General features: G+C 38.7%; 1 protein-coding gene across 1 annotated transcript in view; it reads right to left on the bottom strand.

Moving 5' to 3' along the window:
* NCKAP5 (NCK associated protein 5) overlaps positions 1-21394 on the bottom strand; it is a 369416-nt gene that overhangs the window by 234948 nt on the left and 113074 nt on the right. The window contains exon 3 of the mRNA XM_018072435.3: positions 12699-12776. Coding sequence (XP_017927924.1) covers positions 12699-12776 — 78 coding nt within the window. The remainder of the gene's footprint in view (positions 1-12698; positions 12777-21394) is intronic.

Raw genomic sequence — 21394 nt, 5'->3', positions numbered from 1 at the left:
TAAAAAATTTTTCCTGGTTACAAGAGATCTTACGCATGATCTGGTTATTTGTAGACATGGTACGTGTAAGAGAACCTAAGTGTAGAGTGAGCAAGAATTCAGGAAGGATTTCCTGGTTTAACTAGAGAAAGCATGAGACAGATCTTTAAAACAAGGTGAGAAACCCTGACATGATGCAATTGAGACATAGTGGGTACACTGGAGTAAAGAGACTGCAGGAAGCAGGGTGCAACATAAATCCTCATGTATGATGCTGAGACAGGAATCAAGGGGTAGAGCTGTGTTTGTGAATCAGAGAAAGAACTACTGGAGAAGTAAAGCTTCAAGAATGAAAGTGGCAGAAGTTTTTCTGGATTTTGAATTTGGAGGTTTCTGAGCAGAGGAGTGATACACTCTCAATGAGTAAATCCTTGGATAATGCTCAGGTTTTATTTAACAGATTGGCTGCAGCTGAAGACAATGCAGTGTGTGCCAGAAGGAACCTAAACTTGTGTCACTACAGAGAACAATCTTTGCAGCCAAATATATGGCAGTGTTGTCTTGAATAAACCCATAACCAGGTCTGTTAATGCAGATTTTCTTCCAGATTGACAATTCCTTTTTCCCGTGTAGAATGGGAACCTCCAAAATTTCTTGAATCTTTCAAACTTATAAATTGGTCCTTTACAGGACAATTAGCTTAGACAGGCACCTTGCTCTCCTTATAAGACCCAATCGCTCAGTTTTCTGAGGGATGATCTAAAGTCCCAGGCTAGAAAAAGTTCTTGGGTTTACTTCCGTGTGCTATGCTGTGAATCACAGTAAGATCCTACAGGGGTGTTCTTACAACAAAACTCTGTGACAGAAAGCTGCAATAAGACAGGAACTGGGCATAGTGGCAGATAAGACATCATTCCCAAATCCAGTCAAATCTGGGGTTTCCAAATGGATTCTTACTCTCCATTTGAGCAGGGTTTCACCGTTTAAACCATGATCCTTTGCAAGTCTTATAGTACTGAAATAATGTCTGCTGATGTGTTTTAATTGCTTCGTTGTGCCAGGAAATACCTTGAGCAACTCTGCAAGAAGTTTTAACTACTGTGTTTAAAATATGTTAATTTTCTGCTTAAATGGAAAAAATAATATCCCAATAAAATATAGTCAGACTATATTGCCTGTTGCTTCCACAGACAACCTAAACTGCTTACTCAGATTCCTTTAATTAGTGATTGAGACTGCAAATGCTAAATAGTTTTTAAGACTTGGCTAACATACGAGTGGCTGCACTGGATCTGCCCAAAAGGTCTGTGTAGCTCAGTCTCATTTCTCTTGAGTGGCAAACCCCAAATATCCAGGAGAAGATACATCACTTTGCCAGTGGCTCCGGCCACCTGGGAGCTCAAGGATCTCCTGACCCAAGCTTGCCCTCTCTAAGTTTAGCACATCCCACTAGCTTTCTTCCATGACTGTCCAATCTCCAACTGAGATTACAGACACTTTTAAAATCTATGGTATCCTGTTGCAGATGCTCTGATCCTTGTTTACATGAAAAATCTCTTCCTTTCATTTGTTTTTCAATGTACTGCCTGTTACTTTCATCTGGTAGCCTGTATTTCTTGCATTGAAAGAAGCAGCAGACAATCAGCTCCTCTCCATGCTGCTCACGTTTTAGCTCTGTCATTCCCCTGCCTAAGTTACTGCTTTTTCAGACCTGAAGAGTCCTAGTTGTTCCATAAATGAAAACCGTCTTGTGCTTCTGATTACCCTTTCCTGCCCTCCTCTGAACTTCTCCAGTTTTGTTTCACCTGTTCTGAAGTGGAGGACCGGAACTGCAACTGGTATTCAAGATGCAGTAAAATCACTGGCACAATTATGGTCCCTTCCGAGGTGTGGTACTACTTAAAATACTATCTTAGTCCAGTCAAAAGTCTTTCTATCAGTTTGTAAATTATTGCATAGAAAGCTTTTATTTAAAGACCACATCTATCTTTCCATGATTCTCCTTTCCTGAATTCCTAGTGAAATCATGGAATGGTTTCACTGAATCTGCTGAATTAACCAGGACTAAAGGAATGAAAAAAAATTTGCCAGTTCTTTAATTATTTTCAGGCCTGAGCTTACATCCGCTGGAATCAAGAGTGACAGAATTGGTCTCCTACTCTGTAACTTGAAGTGATTTAGAATTAAAAAGAACCAGTATTTATCTACAACTTAAAGCTATAATTACAACTTGAAAGTGTTTTTATGCATATTGAGCTGTACTATATCTGACAGCTGAGATACTGTTCTTCTGTGTCTCTTTAAGATTAATAGTATCTCAGTTTCATACACAGCAATAAGTACATGTTCCAAATCATTAATTATTTCTTGTCCCTAGGCTTGCACAATTTTGTCTAGCATAGACATTTACAAGATTATACACCAGTCCTCAAACAAAATTCATGACTTGGCTTACCATTGCTTTGGAGTGATACAAAAAATGCAGTGCTCATACTTCAAAACACTAAAATGAAGTAGATGATAGCACTAGCTTGATACATTACTGGTAGCCATAGTTTTAAATAAAACAGCCTAACAGCTGGCATGGACAGATGTCATAATTTTGGGGATTTTTTTAGTTTTCTCAGAGATACCAAAGTACTGTTAAAGGGTCAGATACTTCCTATACTGACTTCTGATTCCCAACTGGCATAATGTGTGTATGGAGGTGATGTACCGCTGCTCACTGTTGCATTTTGCAGCTCTTTCAAATGAGAGAGACCTGGAAAAGAACGGGCATGTTGATAGGTTGGAAGTGACTGATTTGCACAGTAATCAATGATGCAAAAATAACCGTGTAACCTTTAAGACAGTCTCTGCTTCACAGAGAAACTTCATACTTAAAAACCTGGGTGGATAGAAACCTCCAGAAATGCAGTTGTTAAGTTTTACTCACTTCTTTTCCTTTTATTAATAGTGACTTATTTGCTTACATAGGGCTAAAGCTGTGTATGGGTGATGTAATATTAGATTGTCAGATATTCTACCGAAAGGTTGCTGGCACTTAACACTGGTGGTGCTTCCAAAACCCTGTTAAACATGTGTAGGGTAGAAATCGCGTGAACTGACGTCATTTATAGAAACAGTTGCTCTTTCAGCCTGACACAGGGCACTGTTCAGTGAGACCTGAGGCAGCGCTGCCCTTTTGGAGACTTCCATTCAAATATGGGGACGATTGCCTGCACGTCCGGGAAAACTGCCAGGCCAGGCTCCCGCACAAAAAGCTGTGCAATAGTAGCTGACAGGGACACTCATGGAGCGCCCTGTGCTGGCAGAAAAAGTCCATCACTTGAGGAGAGGTTCCAGAACAAACTGGTCCCCAATAACCATGTTGGAATTTCCCAGGACAGATAGGTAAGCAGGACTTACGGGGGGATGTGCAGTCTGGCTGCTGCCTTGTGCTGATGTGTTACCGTCAGCTCCTGGTGATACTGAGTATGTTCAGCCTAAAAAGGATTTTATGAAAGTTCTCTGTGGATCTCAATGGAAGTTTACAATTCCTTCATGGGAATTCTGAGTATTTTTTGAATTGGTTGAATATGGGGTCAAGTGCTGCCACTTCACATTTCTACATTGCAGGACAGAAGTGAAAAGAAATCCTGACTGTCCTGGGGAGAAGGACAACATTTGGCCATTTTTTCAAACATTTATAACAGTGTTATTAGAGAAGAAGAGAAGAAGGATTGAGAGTGCTTACAACCTCTGATGCATGTTTCTGGACCAGTCTCTCCCAGGGCTCTGCAGGAAGAGAGGTACTTCCTTTGCATTTGATCTCTCTTCCTCAGCTGGGAAGAGTGGAAGACCATAAAAATACAGGAAGCCTTGCAGGAATCACGCCGTATGTACTTGTTTCTCTCAAAAGGTCTTAGGAGGCTCACAGCTTGCCTGGTAGAGGACTAGGAATGTAGCAGATTTATTCTAGCATTATCAGGAACTGAACTGGGAATAATTTGTGAGGTAGTTTCAAACATCCTTAGTACTGGGCAGTACAAGCACATGTCAATTCGGGCAGTACATGGAAGCAGATAGGCTTCTCCCTCTGCCATCTTTAAAGTTAAAGCAAGCTAAATATCCTGCAAACCTGGCATATCCTTACTGCTAAGCATTTACTGGAGATCAATCTAGGTTTTCTATTTTTTGCTTATTTAATTTATACTTTCTAGATTTTGCTTAGCTAATCAGGTGGTAATAAAACTAAAAGGCCTGTATTTTGCAAGCTTTTACTAATTTTTTAAAATCTCAGGGGAATATCTACATAAGCAAGAGATTGAAAATTCTGAGCTGTGCTGATTTAAGTAGGAAAAAAATATGCTCAAGTCTTTAATATGTGATGAATGCTGCCTTATATTTGAAACCTTGTCTCTAGTGGAATCCATTACAATAATGTTTATACAGGTTTATGCTATAAAGGCACAATATTTTCCCTACAGCAGAATATGTTGGAACTTACTCCTGATTAAAAAAAAAAAAAGTGAATGAGTGATATCACAAAATCTGGGTTGCTATATAGGAGTTGGACCCGATGATCCTAGTGGGTCCTTTCCAACTCAGAATATTGTGTGATTCTGTAACATAATTATGTCCTTTCATTAACAAGTGAAGCAATGGAAAATTTAATTTGTTAAAATAAAAATGGCTTCATATAGCAGGCAGAATTGACAGGAAGCACACCTTGAATCTCCTGCACCACGTGTGAACAGGAAGCCAGCCAAGTCCTACAGAATTAAGGGAAACTTTGAGAAAGCTGTGAAATACCTCCCCCAGCTCTTCCAGCCTGATTACAGTCAGCATTGGAGCTAGGCAGGAGGTGAGGTGAGCCTCCTGGGTAAGGCTAGCTACAGATCTAAAACCCACTTCTGCAAAAATACACCCCACTAGATTTGGATCTTTAGGTGCCAAGCAAACACAAAGCCTGGACAGAGGTGCTGACAGTCGCAGTAGAAAGCAGGAAGATGACAGTGGATGGACGGATCAGTGCAAGTTTAACATTAAATAGCAGGAAGAGGTGATGTCATAGCAATATTTTGGTTGCACAGGTGTCCTGCTTTCAACTCTAGCAATATTTTTCCTTTAAAAGGTCCAGCCAGATGACACAGGATCTACATCCATGGTTTTCTCTATGTTAAAAACTGTTGCATCAGCACAGCAACATCAATGTACTTTAAAAACAAACTGCCTTGAGAGAACAGGGCAGAGCCCTTCTCTCCTTCTTCCTGTGCCACTACCCATCCATTGATCATTTACTTCATACTGTGGAGTGACAAGGGCCAAGGACAGGAGTTGCAGAGGACACTTCCAAAGAAAGGTCTCCTCTTCTACACCTCATCATGCTGTGAACTGTAAACACAAGAAAACATTACTCCATCACAGAACATGGGATAAGATTGCCACTAATCATATTTTAAGCCATAGAACCTTTTAAAGATTCAAGCAGTGATGCAGGAACTTCATCCCTTAGACTGGAGTGAACAGGCTGACCATACACAATTCCCATGCTGTGACATGAGAACACAGCAAAACTCTGGCTGACATACAGATCTCTTGTATAAACTCCATTACTTACTTTTCTCTATTAAAAAGGAATTACCTTATTTCTTGTTTCATCCTTGGGGCTGAGGAGATGAAAACCATTTCTCACTTTGTGTGGAACAATGAGTCCCTGTTCTCACTTGGTGTCTTAAAACTCTGGCTTTAATGTAATTTAGGGGGAAAAAAAAGGTTGACCATTACAGAATGAAATAGAAATGCTGAACTTGATTATTTAACTTCTCTTTCACGAGTTAAACTGATTCACAGGGAAAGGTGCTAACCCAACTCCCATGACTTCATGTACAATTTCTCCCTGGCCTCTTATACATCTGCCATCAGGACTGCCCTGTTTGTAGACTTCATTAGTGAAACCAATCAGTGAGGTACCATTCCTTAAAAATAACAAATTTATAAATTCTCCATTTCTTCTTCTGTAAACCACCCACCCCATCTAAAACTGCATCTCACAGCCTGTATCTGTGCACTGCTCATTTCTATAATGCATTTTGACATCCTGTGTTTATAAGAACCCAAATTCTCAGTTGTTGCCTTGATGTAAATCCATAGGTTTTCCTCTGCCAAATAGGAACCAGGCCTTTGTGTAAAGATACAGTTGGTCAGTTTTAGAGAAGACTTTGGGGAAATGTCACTGTTACTTGTACAAACTATTCATTGCTCTGTGAATAATGCCAATAAAATAATTGGGATTATCTGAGGAGTGAAATATGATTCAATTTGGATAAGCATGGCTGTGCAAAGACATTAGTGGAAGACTAAACAGCACCAAATAATACAGAGAAGCTACAGACAGTTTCCATTTGGAAAAGTTTGATTTTTAAAAAAGGAGTAGATAATCAGAACACCATTTGGTAATTGCGTATTCATTTCTTGTAGATCGTTACGTTGATCTGTTAATTGGCTTCATATCTGAGAACTGGGGAGCGTGATGTTTCAGATGAGCAGGTGCCCCAAGGTTTCCCCACATGGCCAGACTTTGGGGTCAGCCCGTGTTGCCCCACGCAGGGACGCAGCAGTTGTGCAGCGCGTCCATGGCGTGCCTGGTGCTGCTACCTGAGCTTCCCTGCACCGCAGGGGACACAGACAAAAAACCTGCCACTTACACTTAGCTGCAGATAAAATCACCTCAAAGCATATTTTTTTCCCCCTAACCCTAAATAGCCACTACAGTAATATGTATATCTGCATACACAGAAGAATTTGTTCTTATAAAAAAATCTAAAACAAACGCGGAACCATGCCGGGATTATACATTTCGTTTCCCAGCATACAAATGAGGATCTAATTTATCTGGGCTGTTCATGCATTTTGCTTTTAACAAACACCCATATGCCAAATAGACCTTCCACATACTTCCCTGCTGGAGTTTTTTTTCCTTTCAACTTGGTAGGGAACATTTGTGATCCTTATTCTACCAAATATATCTAAAGAATATATTTTGCTCAAGGCCTTCTATTTTATAATTTAAGAGAAACAAATCAATTCATGGCTCCAGCAGTCTCGCTATTATGACAAGCATGCATCTGTGCAAAAATATCCCAATCCCTAATTAATTACAGAATGTTATTAAGATTTAAAAATTTAACATTGGTTAATTTATTTAATTTTATAAACACAGCCATATGAAGTTACTTTTTAAGGACCGCTTTTCCATCTTTTGCTTGCAATTTTAAAATCTGGGTAGTTTAGCACAGATACAGAGTTTGTATCAAGACTGTTTTCTGTTCAGACGGTTTCCAGTCCTTTATGTAATGACTTTAATAACTAAGGCTTGACTCTTCACTCCTGGCTCATGCAGCACTGATGGGCAGTGTTAATGGGAGTTTTTTCCAATTAAAGGAAACAGGCTGAGAGTCATGTTCTCTAAAATTAATACTTGTTATGAATGTATAATGCCAAAGTCATTTTAGGTCATATTTCTCATATACCACAGCACATTGAATTGAGCTTAATTTTAAGTCAGCTTAGTAAATACTCCACAAAAACATGCCCTGTCAGAGTTAAAGTGACTCACTGTTGAAAGAGATTTACTTACTGACCAGGTAAAGAGCTGCACATAAAATTACTATCAACTTTATTCAGATGAGGACAATTATTTTATATGACTAATTAGTGGAGCTAATAAAAAATTTGAACAGGTGCAAACTTCTGTGAGGCATCTATATTTGTCTGAAAGACAGTGATCAGTCTTGATTTCAACATTGAGATAAATTATACTCAAATACGCACTGCTTCTGCTGCAACAGCAACAAGTGGTCTAGCAGCTATCCAGCCTTTTCCCTTGGTTACATGATCAATATTTATAGTGGACTTACTTAGTCCATCAGGTTCATTCGTAATCTTTAAACTATCCCCTCTTAGTTTTCTATGATCCTATTAAAAATACAATTTATAAGGCAAACAGTAAAAACTTTGCTTTTCTCTACATTTATTAGTCAATCTAACCAAGTTTAGTCCTGAAGAAGTATCTTTAGCAACGTGCTGCAAGATGGGCATTGTACCGGGGAGCCAAGGGAAGTGAGCAGTTCTCATTCACAGATAGTACAATGGCAGTGCTTTTTGTGGCCTGTAACTACGTCTGCACTGCTCACTGAACCATCCACATTTACACTCATCTAAAGAAAAGCACATTTGGCCAAAAATCAGATACATTTTTAATTGGTATCTTCATGCGCATATTTAAACACTAATCCTTGGTAGAAATGCTCATCTGAAGCAGTACTGTGAGCTCTGTTACAGGAGTTGGTTATCTACATTTTTTGTGGTTTTTCACACCTAAAGTCACAAATCAGAAGCCTCAGCTGTAGAGAGACATATATGATGTTACAATGTTAGTTGGAAGCATCTGAGTACCTGTGGTGACTGAGTGACCCCTAATTGCCAAACTCACCTCTGCTCTTCCTCAGTCAGCCCCAGCTACAAATACTAAGGAAACTAAAAAAAATACATCAATGTTTTCATGGATTTTACAAATTTACCATATATATCCAGCAGTGCTGTGGAGATGTAGGGGAAAAAAAACCACAACAAAACACCACCCCAGCAAAACAAAACACTGACAAAGAGATGAGAGACAGGTGTTAGTGGCTAATAGCACAAAACCACCTTTTTCCTGGCTTTATCCATTACCATGATGATGTGACTAGACAGGTGGATCAAGAAGCAAAGTAGAAGGAAGCTTCATGCTCTTACCACACCTGACCATACCACACCAATCTCTGTCCACTGATCTTAGAGTACAAAAACAATTTTGTGAGATTATTAATTTCAAATGCAGTCTATTACTCACATTAGCATCATAGGCCAGAGGCAACTTTTGTTATGAGAAACTTCAAGACTGGGTTAAAATGAGGTTTTGGCCCCAAGACCTGGCTGCTTAGACCTTAATTCCCCTTGGGCCAAGTAACTAAGCCCCTGGTAAGAAAAAGATACTTGTGCAGAGCATGACCTTATTTAGCTGGGGTAGCATTTGTTTTTTTCTCAGCCTTCATTACTGTAATATCGTACATAGGGTTTTTCATTTGTTTGCCATGCAACTTATTCCCTTAAGATTAGTCTTTTTCTAGTCAAGCAGTTTAAAGCTAATCACAGTTGTTATTTTAATCTGTGCTCACCATTAAGAATTCTTGCAAAGCTATTTTGTTTGTTAGCAATTACGGTCTCCCAATGGAAGTTCATGATTACAGCAAAAGCAACCTGTTTAATACTTGGCACCTCTTTAGTACACAGGCATTAAAAACAGGAGAACAGAAGCATGCTAATACTGCTGATGAAAGCAGAGCAAATTACATACTCCTTTGAAAACACAGCATTGGAGAAATGCCATGCAGTTCACATGTACATTTCTGCTCCCTCCCCTCTGTGTTTTACATTACTGTAATAAGGTAAGAAAGTGCTGTTGAGCCTTCATTCATTTATTATATGATGGTCATGTCTGAAATGTAGCATATCCTCATGTTTTCACCAAGGCAGCATTTATTAGTAGCACTACTAATAAAATTCCCTGGAAAGGTCTTAAGACCAGGGTCTGACCCCTGCATGTAGCTCAAACTGCTACATCAGGCAAGCATGCTATGCTGAAATATGACTTCTTTCTTCTGTCAAGAGGCTTAGTAATTGCTGCCACTGATCTATGCATCAAGACTTAAAAATTATTATCTACTGTCAAGGTCAATTAGCAAAGATCACAAGAACAAATTTTTGCTTTTCATGTTGATTGTCCATGTGATTCTACCATAAAAATTATACATATTAATACCCATTAGCTGAGTTCAAACATTAAATGGGTGTGTAAGAAAGAACACTGCAAGGGGATCCCCCACCCCTGACCCAATTCTGTCCTGTTTAAAGTTATTTCCAGATGAGATAGGGCAGAGAAATCTAAAATAATCTTTTTTTTTTTTCAAACTGATACATGGGGATACACAGCCGCTATTGTGCATCACTTCCAGTGATAAATGTTGGTGATTTACACCGACAGGTCAAATTTGTCTCACATTGGATAAATGTATTTTGTTTAAACATGAGAAAGGGGGAACCACTGACGAGTCAAATATGCCATCATTTTCATCATTCTTCATGTGAAAATAACTACTGTGAAATGTTCACTACAAGAAAAGCTATGTTAATGAAGTCTGCATCTTCACAAACTAGTGAGGTGCCTTCACTCATTGTCAAGGTTTTAAGGACGAAACATCTGAAGCTGGTCTAGAGGTCTGTTTTAGTAGAAAGCTATAAAACGTGACCTAACCATAGTCAGTTCTCCTGGGACAGCAATTACAGCAATAAATGTTTCACAGCAGATGCTAATGCCGTGTATAAACAGTCATCCCCTAAAACGAAAAGAAATTTTGGCCCCCACATGTCTTTTTGGGTCCCATTGTACTTGTGGAAATGTAAGGGAAATGTAAAATTGATATGCACACCATGACATCGGCTTTAGTCTCCTCTGTCTTACCCTGGCCCCTATAAATCTGTCCCGGCTGTAAGTAATGCTGAAGGAGCTAAACGATCACAATTTGTGTCTGTCGTTTTTATGAGCTCGCCTGGAGTAAAGTGGGGGTTATTGGTCAATGTCAGGTTCAGCACCCAGTGACCCACTGGGTTAAAATCATGGTAGTCACAAATCAAGAGCATAATGAAGTCTGAGAAGACGGCTATGCTGATTTATTAGGACATCTGTCTGGCTATAGACAGCCGAGCACTGCCCCTGTGTAGTGCCAGCTATTAGCATAATCCTTGCCATGAAACTTCTTAGAGATTTAAAAGAGAGAAATAAAGTGTTCAAAGCGGACCGGCAAAACCAGAAGGGTTTTTCTTGTAATGCTCATTACAGGTCTTAACTTTTTATGCCAACACCCCACAAAAAGAATGAAAATAAATTAATATTAAAAATAGATTACTGCTTTGAGTTTTCCAAAACCACTGAATTTTCAGAACACATCTGAATGTGTTCATAATAAAGTGAAGTCACTACCCCTGCTACTTTTCAAAGACTTTTTAATGTTTTAAATTTTTATTATTCATTTATATTTAACCCAGTGGTGTCATCTGCATATAATGTTATCACCTTCATTCTTATAAAACTAGTCTCTGTAATCTTAAATGAAAACTTGGGGGTTTTTGTGCCAAGTACTTTGACTACTTTTTAAAAAAAAGGCAGGAATTAAGCACAAACTTTCTGAGTTCCGCATATAAATGAGACTTAGTCCATATTATAATGCTGTATGCTGTAAATGCCGTAATGCTACTTTATTTCACATAGGTCAAGAGGTTTGTGAGGTGCATATCAACTAGTACTGGCATGTGCAAAGTTAAGATTTTTTTGTACATGAGAGGCATTCAGCTGAAAAATCAAACAGACCATTATTTCTCCCTTGATCAAAACTAAGGTGAAATAGGCTTCAGTATGAAGATTAAATTATTCCCCAAAGATTACTTTATATTTGACTATGTATTTAAAAAGATTGTCACTGCTCATATGTTCTTTAGAAAAAAACAAGTTAAATATTGCATTTGAAAAAAACTGCTGTGAATGTTGAAAGTGTTTCATCACTGGTATTATTCCATTTCCACTGTATTAAATGTTAACTTAGATAGGAGTTAAGCTCATAACTAGAAAAAACATGAGATAGTGAGTAGTTAATAAATAGGTGCTAAATACTTCAAAATACAAGGTACAAGCAAACACTGCCGTTGTGCAGAGCTTTTTAGACCAGCTATGATAATAACAATTCTATACAAATAGAAAGTCTGGAAGAATTAATTCAAAAATTATCAAGATATAATTAACTCATTAAGGTTGTGAGACTTCTGAGGCTCCTGAAGATTAGGTAATTTCTTTGTTAGCTTTTATCAATAAAATTCCCGTTGTAAAGAGGAAACTACGTCTGGAATGAAGGGAGGACCCTTTTGCAAGAGCTGAGGACCTCCATCTGTGAGTAGATGACAAGCACAAAACCAGAGGAACGCACAGAGGTTTTAAGGTCTTACAACCAACTTACAGAGGGTCGCAGAGTTAGAGATCTTCAGAAGTGCTTGTGAAGTTATTTGCTGTAGGCAGCATGGAAAAACCCACTAGCATGTGAGTTTGCTTGAACCTGAGTGCCCTCTGCTTTACTTGAACCAGAGAGAACTCTGTGCAACGTGAACAGAGAAGAAATAGAAAAGTGAACAGAGAAGAAATAGAAAATCTGGACTATCAAGAGCACTGCAAAATTGTAAACCTGTGTTTATTTTAGTTTCAAGACTCCCAGTTGCTCATGCCGCTGTGCTGATGTTTGGGCTGTAGTTTGTGTGTCATTCAGTGAAAACACTTATATTCAAGAATATAAGACAATTTATTAAATTCAGTCCATTTAAAAGAATCTGAAGTAGAGTTAGCATCGATTGCTTAGAAACTTTAACATGAAGAAACCTGTGCATGTATGTAACTGCCCTGATTATCAAAGGCAAGATTCAACTTGTGTGTGATGCCCTACTTATTTCATTAAATAAGATTTGCTGGTCTGCAAGGAATTAAAAAATAGAGAAGTTGAATACCCAATCATTTATTTTAACTCAAAAATGAAAACTATGAAATGCAGTATTTTTTCCAAAATAGCAACATAAATAAATGTGTGTGTGCATGTTACTTGCCTCCATAAATTCCAGCGTTGTTCTTCCAGCTGAGTCACTAAATGCTCTATGTATTTGTTGGAGTCCATATATTCCTAAACGAAAAATTATTAAAAGGTTAGCTTTTCAATGTCGAAAACATTTGTAAAATGAGTCAGTTTGTGGAGTCCACTTTCATTTTGCTCCCTAAGTTATCCCAAGTACATAGAAATCACAGTGATGTAAAAATCTAGATTAAAGCCACTTTGGGATTCATACCATGCACTTTTCAGAGATTATTTGAGTGGAAGACAAAAGGGTCTGAGGATACACAAGCAGCACAAATGAATTAGTGAACATGTAACTACGTATCCCAATGTAATCGAAGCCCAGAATAATCTTTCCTGAATCCAGACGGAAAAATAACTTCTTAGCAGCGCAGTCACTGTTTCAGTGCACATTTTGTTTACTTTAGACATAAATCAAAGTGAACTGAATATTTGACTCAAATATTTATTTTGTGGACAGTATGAAAAATATTATAGCATGTACCCTATTTGAAAATGAAGCTATAATTCAGCTCCAATATAATTTTCCAGTTCCACTTTTGCAGATGCTATAACTTGCAATATAAGCTATATGAAAGCCCCATACTTGTGTCTAGACAATTTTTTGATAAATAATCTCAATCAGATGAACAATTTGGATTTTTTTCTTATTGAAGCCTGTTCTTTAAGCTCGATGCAAAGAGATGATGTTTATTCTCAGCAGAGAAATCTATCAGTAATAGAAATATACCACTTCATTTCCAGGAGGAAGGGAACATCAGTGTTATTTATATCAAATATTTCAGAATGAACCCACAGAATAACATGATATGATATGATATATTTGTATGACAGCAGTACCAACACAGCCACATTACTATTATTCTGAAAGCCTATCAGTAATAATATAACTCTCCTGAAATATCTCAGCAAAGCAAAATTATGTCTCAAGCCTCATACTTCAGGAAATAACAAGTTTTGGAGTACTATATAGAAAAGAATCCATCTTCACTTTCTGGAGAAAGAAGCTCCATTTTTATAGCTCCACTATTTTACCTTCAGACTCATCACAAAACCACTTTGTGGAGTTCTTGTTTGTGTTAGTAGTTGTTTCTTTACTATTTGTTTTGTGTAAAAATAGGGATTTTTGTTGCAGAGTATTTGGTTCTTCTGAGCCATTTACCTTCATGACCAGGAATATGAGACAGCCACCACAGGGACACTACTTCATCATGTGTTCTCAAGGTAAAGATAAATGTTAGCTGATTGTAATGACCATAATATTTTAAAAAATATACATTTTTATTTTTCAGGACTGGAATTGTTCCAAGTTTTTATTCCAAGTAATTATTTTATTGTTCTGTTTGAGAGAATTAGTGAGTGACTAAGAGAGCAAGAGAGAGAGAGAAAGGTTCCTCAAAGGTTATCATGACACAAAGCATCTCATCTGTCCCTGGCACAGATGAGTTCAATGATGCTCCCAAGGAGCCTGTGGAAATGCATCTCAGTCATATCCTTGAAAAGCTTTGGTTATTGTGAAAATTTCCATTAAACTCTGAGGCTGCCCGAAGCTTAAATTTTATTCTAATTGCTCTAAATAGAAGTATCTTGTAGATGCTTCTTTCAGAAAACATTAAATAATGTAAATCTCAAGAAATACCATCAACTTCAGTGGCAATTAGCAGCAAGCTTCTTCTAAGCTAATATAAGTAAAGTCATTCTGCAATATTAGAGTTCACAAAAATATACTGTACAAATAAATAATGATGATTAGTTGCAGTATCAAGTTCTTTAAAACAAGTTGCCTTTTTTAGTTAATTTTTTTTACTACAATGAATCTGGTATAAATTAGTATTAATACCTTTACATCTTTTTAATGTAATATTAAACAATATTCCTGATTTATTCATCAGTGCACTTTGCCCTACAGGCAAAGATAGGATCAGCAGTTTTATTCTGCATAATTCTACCACAATAATGTAAAAAACTCATTCTGAAGCAATTTTCTCAAAAATATTGTCTAGAAATAAAGACAATGGGGGAAAAGGAAGCAATATGTTTATTTTGTATGACTGCTGCTTTAATGTTGAATTTTTCCTGTGGCAAATCAGAAATATTATTCTGTTGCTCTTTGAAAACCTGCAACTCAGGAGTATGTGATCTGCCAGTGTGAAAAAGTGATGTAAAAAAATCAACCATGATTTGATCAGAAGATCGTGGTTAGCAGTACCTCCTTTCTTCTGGCACACTCATGTGCCAGCTGTGTCTGAAACAGGCCATCTGCTTCAGACATCTCTGTTCCTAAGACCAGGTTTTTGCTCTTTTCTGTTATCATCTCTCCCAAAAGGCCAAATTCTGCAATCCCTGGATCAGTACCCAGTGTCATCATTTTCTCAATGTGAAGCAAATAGCAAACAGTCACTTGAGATTTACAGCAACTTTTTGATTTAGAATAACCTGGCACATTCAGTGATAGCAGAAAATGTGAGTAAACCCCCAAAGTAATCACACTTGTTTATGGTTGGATTCAATGACCTTGAAGGTCTTTTCCTGCCTACATGATTCTATGACTCTGTTTTCACAAAGACAATTCACACAATTCAGTAAAGTACCAACATTTCACAGTAACCAATAGATCACATTGAGAGGGGTAATATAAGTATTTTATGTCTTCCTTGGAGCAATGTCAGACAAATGCTTGCACCATGTAGGCTTTGAGTGGCATGGCTAATTGTGGAGTCTGAAAAATTACATGGACCGTCATTTTCTGATGTGAGCATATGACTCCAGGAGTTTGCATTAGTGGAAGGAGGATCCAAGTGACCCATAGATACATGAGAAAAGTACCTTTTCCTTATCAAAACAGACACAAGATACAATAACTGAGTAAGGATAAGAATCATTGAGGTAGACACAACTGGTGCTTATAGTAAACACTATTAAGACAAATCAATCAAATAGAAGAGAAAGGCCGTGAAAGCACAGAGGCCCCAGGGTTTCAAAAGGGGGTTACAATTCTGCCTGTTAACCCTAGAAGGCTGGACACTGAGCACCTGCAAAGCTGGAGGGAGTAAGGCTGTGTAAGGCCAAGTCAACATTTCCAAAATGATGCAGCATTTTTAATCTGAAGTTGGAGACTTCGAATTAGAGTATTTTTATACATTTGATGACATTACATAGCAATTGTGCTGGTTGTAGAATTGCTATCCATGCTGTTATTCACAATTGGACCAGACCTTGGCAGCCTGTGCTGTGCTGGCTCTGCTTTGAGTCCCACTCCAACCTCCAGTAGTTCCTCCCAGCTTGCAGGATTACTGAGTTCGTGATGCAAAAAAAATAAAAAATCCTTTTCAGCATAATGAGTGAAACCCACCCCTTTTCTTCTCAATTACTTTGCTTCCAGACGGAAGAATTTCACTCCTTCCTCTATCCTGTGATGGCATATAACTCCACTGTTTTGAGGAAAAAACGTTCTGTAATATGTTTAAATGCAGTAGAAAATTTTTCTAACAGCTGCATGTATTCTGGCATGCAGAAGGAGTTGGTATGCAAATGTCACATACCAGCTCATCTAATTTAGAGAGCATTAGAGAATTGCTTTACCCAAATTATCACTGGTTTGAGCTGAAGCACAAGCCTACAAATACACCTAAATATGTTTTCTGACAGAACTAAATATCTCGTTTTGCAATGCTTATTTGTTTTGCTAATTTTTTTATTTTTCTTTTCTTTGTTAACTGGACAGCTGTCAGGAAAAAACAAGGAAGAGAAAGGAAATGAAGTGCCTCCACTGAGGCCCAGGATCCACTGCTCAGTATTTTGGTTGGTTACATGGGTATTTGTTCTGGCATATCCATATTGTTGTGCTGGGCAGGGTATCAGAAATTATACAGCCCACAGAATATTTTCCCATCCATTGTTACAGAGCAAACCCTTAGAGCAACTTCAGGCTTGCAGCTCAGGAGTCCCTTGCTGGAAACTGGAGGTGATAAATTCAAGCTAAAGAAATAGCTCGTAGTCTCTGCCTGTCTTAAGGAACTTGCACAGCTTGGTATCAAAGAGAGTTTAATGAGCTTAGCGATATGTGAAAAGGATTAAGGATACCAGCAAATCACTTGATTACGTACTTAATTCAATAGGGCTACTCACGTGCTGGAAGCGACCACGTGCTTCGGTGCTGCGCTGGGCAGGGGGCACGGGGAGGTGGGCAGGATGGAGTGGGACTGGGTCAGCCTGCAGCAGGGACACCCCAGCTCCCCTAAACCCACACACCTCATCCAGGCATGCAGGGACATGGCAGCTGCCCTGCCTGCCTCTGCTCTCCCTGTCCCAAACAAGCTCTCAAGCTTCCATCCAGCCCTGAGTGCATGGCTAGGATGCCTGAGCTGTGCAGAAAACAGGAAAACTGGGACACAGACTAGGCAGACCAGTTTTGAATCAGGGCTGGGAAGTAAATGTTCTATTCAGCCCCACAGAGCCTGAAGCATCCCATTCCTCTCTGGCACATCTGACTCTGCTCCCAGTTTGGTTGGAATGGACACTGCCCAGGCGGCCCTAACACACTGTTCCACAACACTACCCCTTATTCCCTTAATATCTGTATGTGGACCAGACAGGAAACCACCAGCATGGATTCAGGCTCTTATGCTTCACAGAGGAAGACATTGGGCACTGGGGAGTAGAGAAAAACAACCTGACAAGCACACAGACAAGTTACCCCGAGTGTCTGCAGCCGTCCAGCCCTGGAGACCAGGAACTCCACGGAGAGCCCAAAATCATCTGTTACAGTTCAGAAAGTCACATTTTCACAGGGAATGGTTATTAGAAATCAAACAACAACAAAGCTGTCTGCAGTCAAACAGCAGACTGTTGCAATTAGGAAATGATGTTAACAAAGCAACAAAGGGGATATATAAGCTGTTACATTAAGTGTGGAGACACAAGTCATTTTCGAAGGATCTTGGAAGAGTGCCCTGGGGTAAAGCTTTAGATCTAGGGAAAGTGACTTCAGAGACTATTATAACTTCTGTAAAATATTTATTTTTGTTTTCATCCTACTGCATAAACCTCTGATAGAAAATACTCTTTTCCAGCAGCCTAAGAGGACATATATATATATATTTATATAAATGTATTCTTGTCTGGACTGTTTTTCACGTATGAAACAAATATAATTGAGATTTGAGTGAGCTATCTGCTGCACACTAAAAATGAATCAGGTACAAAAAAGGATAAAACCTCTTTGGATTAATATTTCTGTCACTCTCTTCAATACCACAGCTGGCTAGACTGCTCACCTTTGGTCTTAAATAGCAATGAAAGCAAAACTGTGTGGCTTAGGAAAAGATGATCTCTAAAAACTGCTACTATTTCTGATTTATTCTTTTTCTACCCGATTTCAACATGTTATTTTAATTGCCAGTTTTATTAATAACTGATATTGAGAGCCTCTGCAGTGGAGCAGAAGGCTGACAAGAGCCCTCATGCACATTACATCATTATGGTAAAAACAGTAATGATTATTTTAATAAATATGTTGAGCAAATTTCTTAATTGTTCAACATCACTTAAGCCTCAGTGAACAGTTCATATTGCATCTCAGCTGCAGTGATCAAAACTGATTTACTAACTCATCTGAAGCCAGTTGTTTTTGTAAAAAATCAGCTGGGTTTTCCTCCTGCTGCTGCCTGGCTTCCGCTTTGCACTCTATTAACAGGCACGATCCAGAGACGGCAGCAGAGTTTAATAAAGCCTGAAATAGCACAAACTCGTTAACTGATGGACAGATTCTGCACCCTGTGCTCTCTGAATACAGGGATGCAGGGATAGTTCTCAGAGGAATGCTATCCAGATCTGCAGCTGGCACACAGAACCCCACTGCATTTGAGTTTATGCCAGTTTGTCCCTAAAAAAAGTTCAGGCTCGGGTGTAAAACGTGGGTACCCTGCTACTCAGTGATACCTGATGGGGAGAGAGAATGCTATAGTTTTATGCTATTTTCCATTTATGCTATATTTCCATAAAACAATCTGTTTTCCAGTCAGACATTTTCGACCAGCAAATCTCATGGCTCAGGCATGCATGGGCAGGAGAACTGTAAGGACCACTATTCTGCAAGGGCTCTTCCCTGCCTTAGTAGACAAGGAGGTTCTTTGGCAAGAATCATCACCACCACCATTCAGATTTCCAGATGTTTGGCTGGTTTGGATAGTTATAAATAGATTTTTTTGTACAAATGCCTTTTACTCCAAAAATTTAGCATTCCTGGAGCCTGAAAGTATCTATGGGCCATGGGAGGTTTGTAATTTCTACTAAATACTGGGCAAATTATTCTGTTTGGCTGTGTAAGGAAAGGAAACTGGATATTTTGTCCAACAGGCAAATCCATGCCATTTTTAGCTGATTTTCTTTCCCCAAAAGAAGTATAAATCAGTAAAAGCAAATACAAATATGGAATTTATTAGAATCATCTTGAAATAGAAAAGGATGATATCATAGCAATAAAGTTTGCATTTATTAGTCATCCTCTAAATCATTGAGCTTTTAATACACATTAACAGCTTCTTGGAGCAATAGGTAGGAGGAAATGTCCCCTACAGCATCGACAGGTGGATGTCAATGATTTATATTGGGGGCCAAAACAGCCTCCATAAAGGCCAAGTCTCCATAGATACCCATCTGTCCTGAGTGTCGCTCACTGTGAATGAGGTTCAGGTGGCTTGTTAGGGCCTGATCCTGGGGGACAGGCAGGGAATAAGAACCATAGCAAATGCAAATGACAGTGCAGAGTATGGGTTGTGCTCACCTGTGCTAGTCCCAGAGGAAGGAAAAGCACCAAGAACTCTTTGAGCTTCTAAACTACCAAAAAGTCACAAAGCAACATTGGAGCAGCCAAAGATTTCAGCAGAAAATTGGAAAAACCTGCCTTTTTGCCAGGAATATGGACAAGTGGTTGTATCAGAGCACCCTGATGGTGTCTCCTGTACAGGCTTGGGGCTGCTCTCCTATTTACCTCAGCCTATGGAAAGTTCTTGTCCTCAGTGAGTATAAAACCTCTTTATATAGTGAAATGGAAAACGAACAAAGTGGAGCTTAGCATAGTGGTACATGTGAGAGTTCCTGGTGGTTAAAAGTTATTGATGACCGTGTGTAAGTTAAGGAGGTGTCAGAGTGGCACAAAAGTTTATAGCCCAGCAATTCCACAAATGAAAAGGTGACTGTTATTTAGGGCAACAGGAATTTGCTATAGCTAAAACAGGCATTCAGAGTTAAAAAACAACCACAAAAAAAGAGTGCAAGAAGATGTGCAGATTTTATGAGTTTGCTGCTACACAGTGTGTATATTTACATGAAATAATTAGCTGTAGTCTTGTTTATGTCAAATCCAATTTACATTAATAAACTTCACCCAGCAAAGACACCAATGCTGTATGAAAATGCCCAGAAATGTTAGCACCCATAATAATGCAGAGTAAACACTAGAACATTTAATTAATCAGTTTTTGACATTAACAAGTAATTACAATTTCTGAATCATTTCTGTGATGTTTTTTGTGAATATAAATTAACCACAACACATGGAAGAACTGCTGATAGGAGGCATCTGACTTACGTAGACATATGGCACTTGCATGTGACTTCCACTGTCTAAAGAAGACAGGGAGTTATAACAAGGATAGAAAAACATTCCTTGAATCTATTGTAGAGATGTGGAAATTGAATTCTAAGGTTATTACAGATATTTGGGATTCACAGATAAAGACGCTTCATTCTCGGACTGCATCAGACTTTTTAACTCACTTGGAATAACCACTGTCATCCATCCAACAACAAATACCTCGGGACCTGAAGTTTTCTCTACCATTTTCTTTAATTGCTTTGTTATCACTAGTCCTCACATTTATTCTGGCAGCTTCTGATGAGGAACAATGTACATACACACAAGCCTATTTCCATATGGGTTTATTTCTCCTTAAAAACAATCTAAATAAAGAAGCAGTAGATGCTCATTAGTTTAATCAGTAAAATTCCATAGTAAAAAATATAAAATATACACTATATATCATAGAATCATTAAATGGCCTGCTTTGGAAGGAACCTTGAAGACCATCCAGTTCCAAAACCTTCTGCCACAGACAGGAACACTTTTCACTAGACCAGGTTGCTCAGCTCCATCCAACCTGTCCTTTAACACTTGTGGGGGTGGGACATCCACAACTTCTCTGGGTTCACTTATTCCAGTGCCTCCTAATATCTAATATCAACCTACTCTCAGTTTGAATCCCTTCCCCCTCATCCTATCACTACATGCTCTAGTAAAAAGTCCACCTCCCTCTTTCTTGTAAGCTCCCTTCACACACATAAAATATATAAATATAAGTTTAAAAGTCCAACACAACACTGTAGGCATATCAGGTCTGATGATCCCAAAATATGTCCAACCATCAGCGGACAAAACAAGATGAGAAAGAGTTCTGAGGATTTCCAGCTTCTGATCCCTGCTCTAAGGACAAGGGTAACCTGGGGTTTAGCAAAATCTGAATTACCAATCCTTTAGTGTCTGTATTGATGGAAAACGGGGAATCTGGAGATGAGCAGAGAGAAGGTGATGTACTGCACCGGAGGCTGGAACCTCTTTCCCAGACAGGTTTTGCTTCCTTTCTCCTACCACCGTCTTTTGCCCACTT

Source organism: Manacus vitellinus, unplaced genomic scaffold (genome assembly GCF_001715985.3).
Source record: "Manacus vitellinus isolate BGI_N305 unplaced genomic scaffold, ASM171598v3 scaffold_22_pilon, whole genome shotgun sequence".
Classification (NCBI taxonomy): domain Eukaryota; kingdom Metazoa; phylum Chordata; class Aves; order Passeriformes; family Pipridae; genus Manacus; species Manacus vitellinus.
Note: the sequence above shows the minus strand (reverse complement) of the source record. Positions and strands in the feature narration are given on the sequence as shown.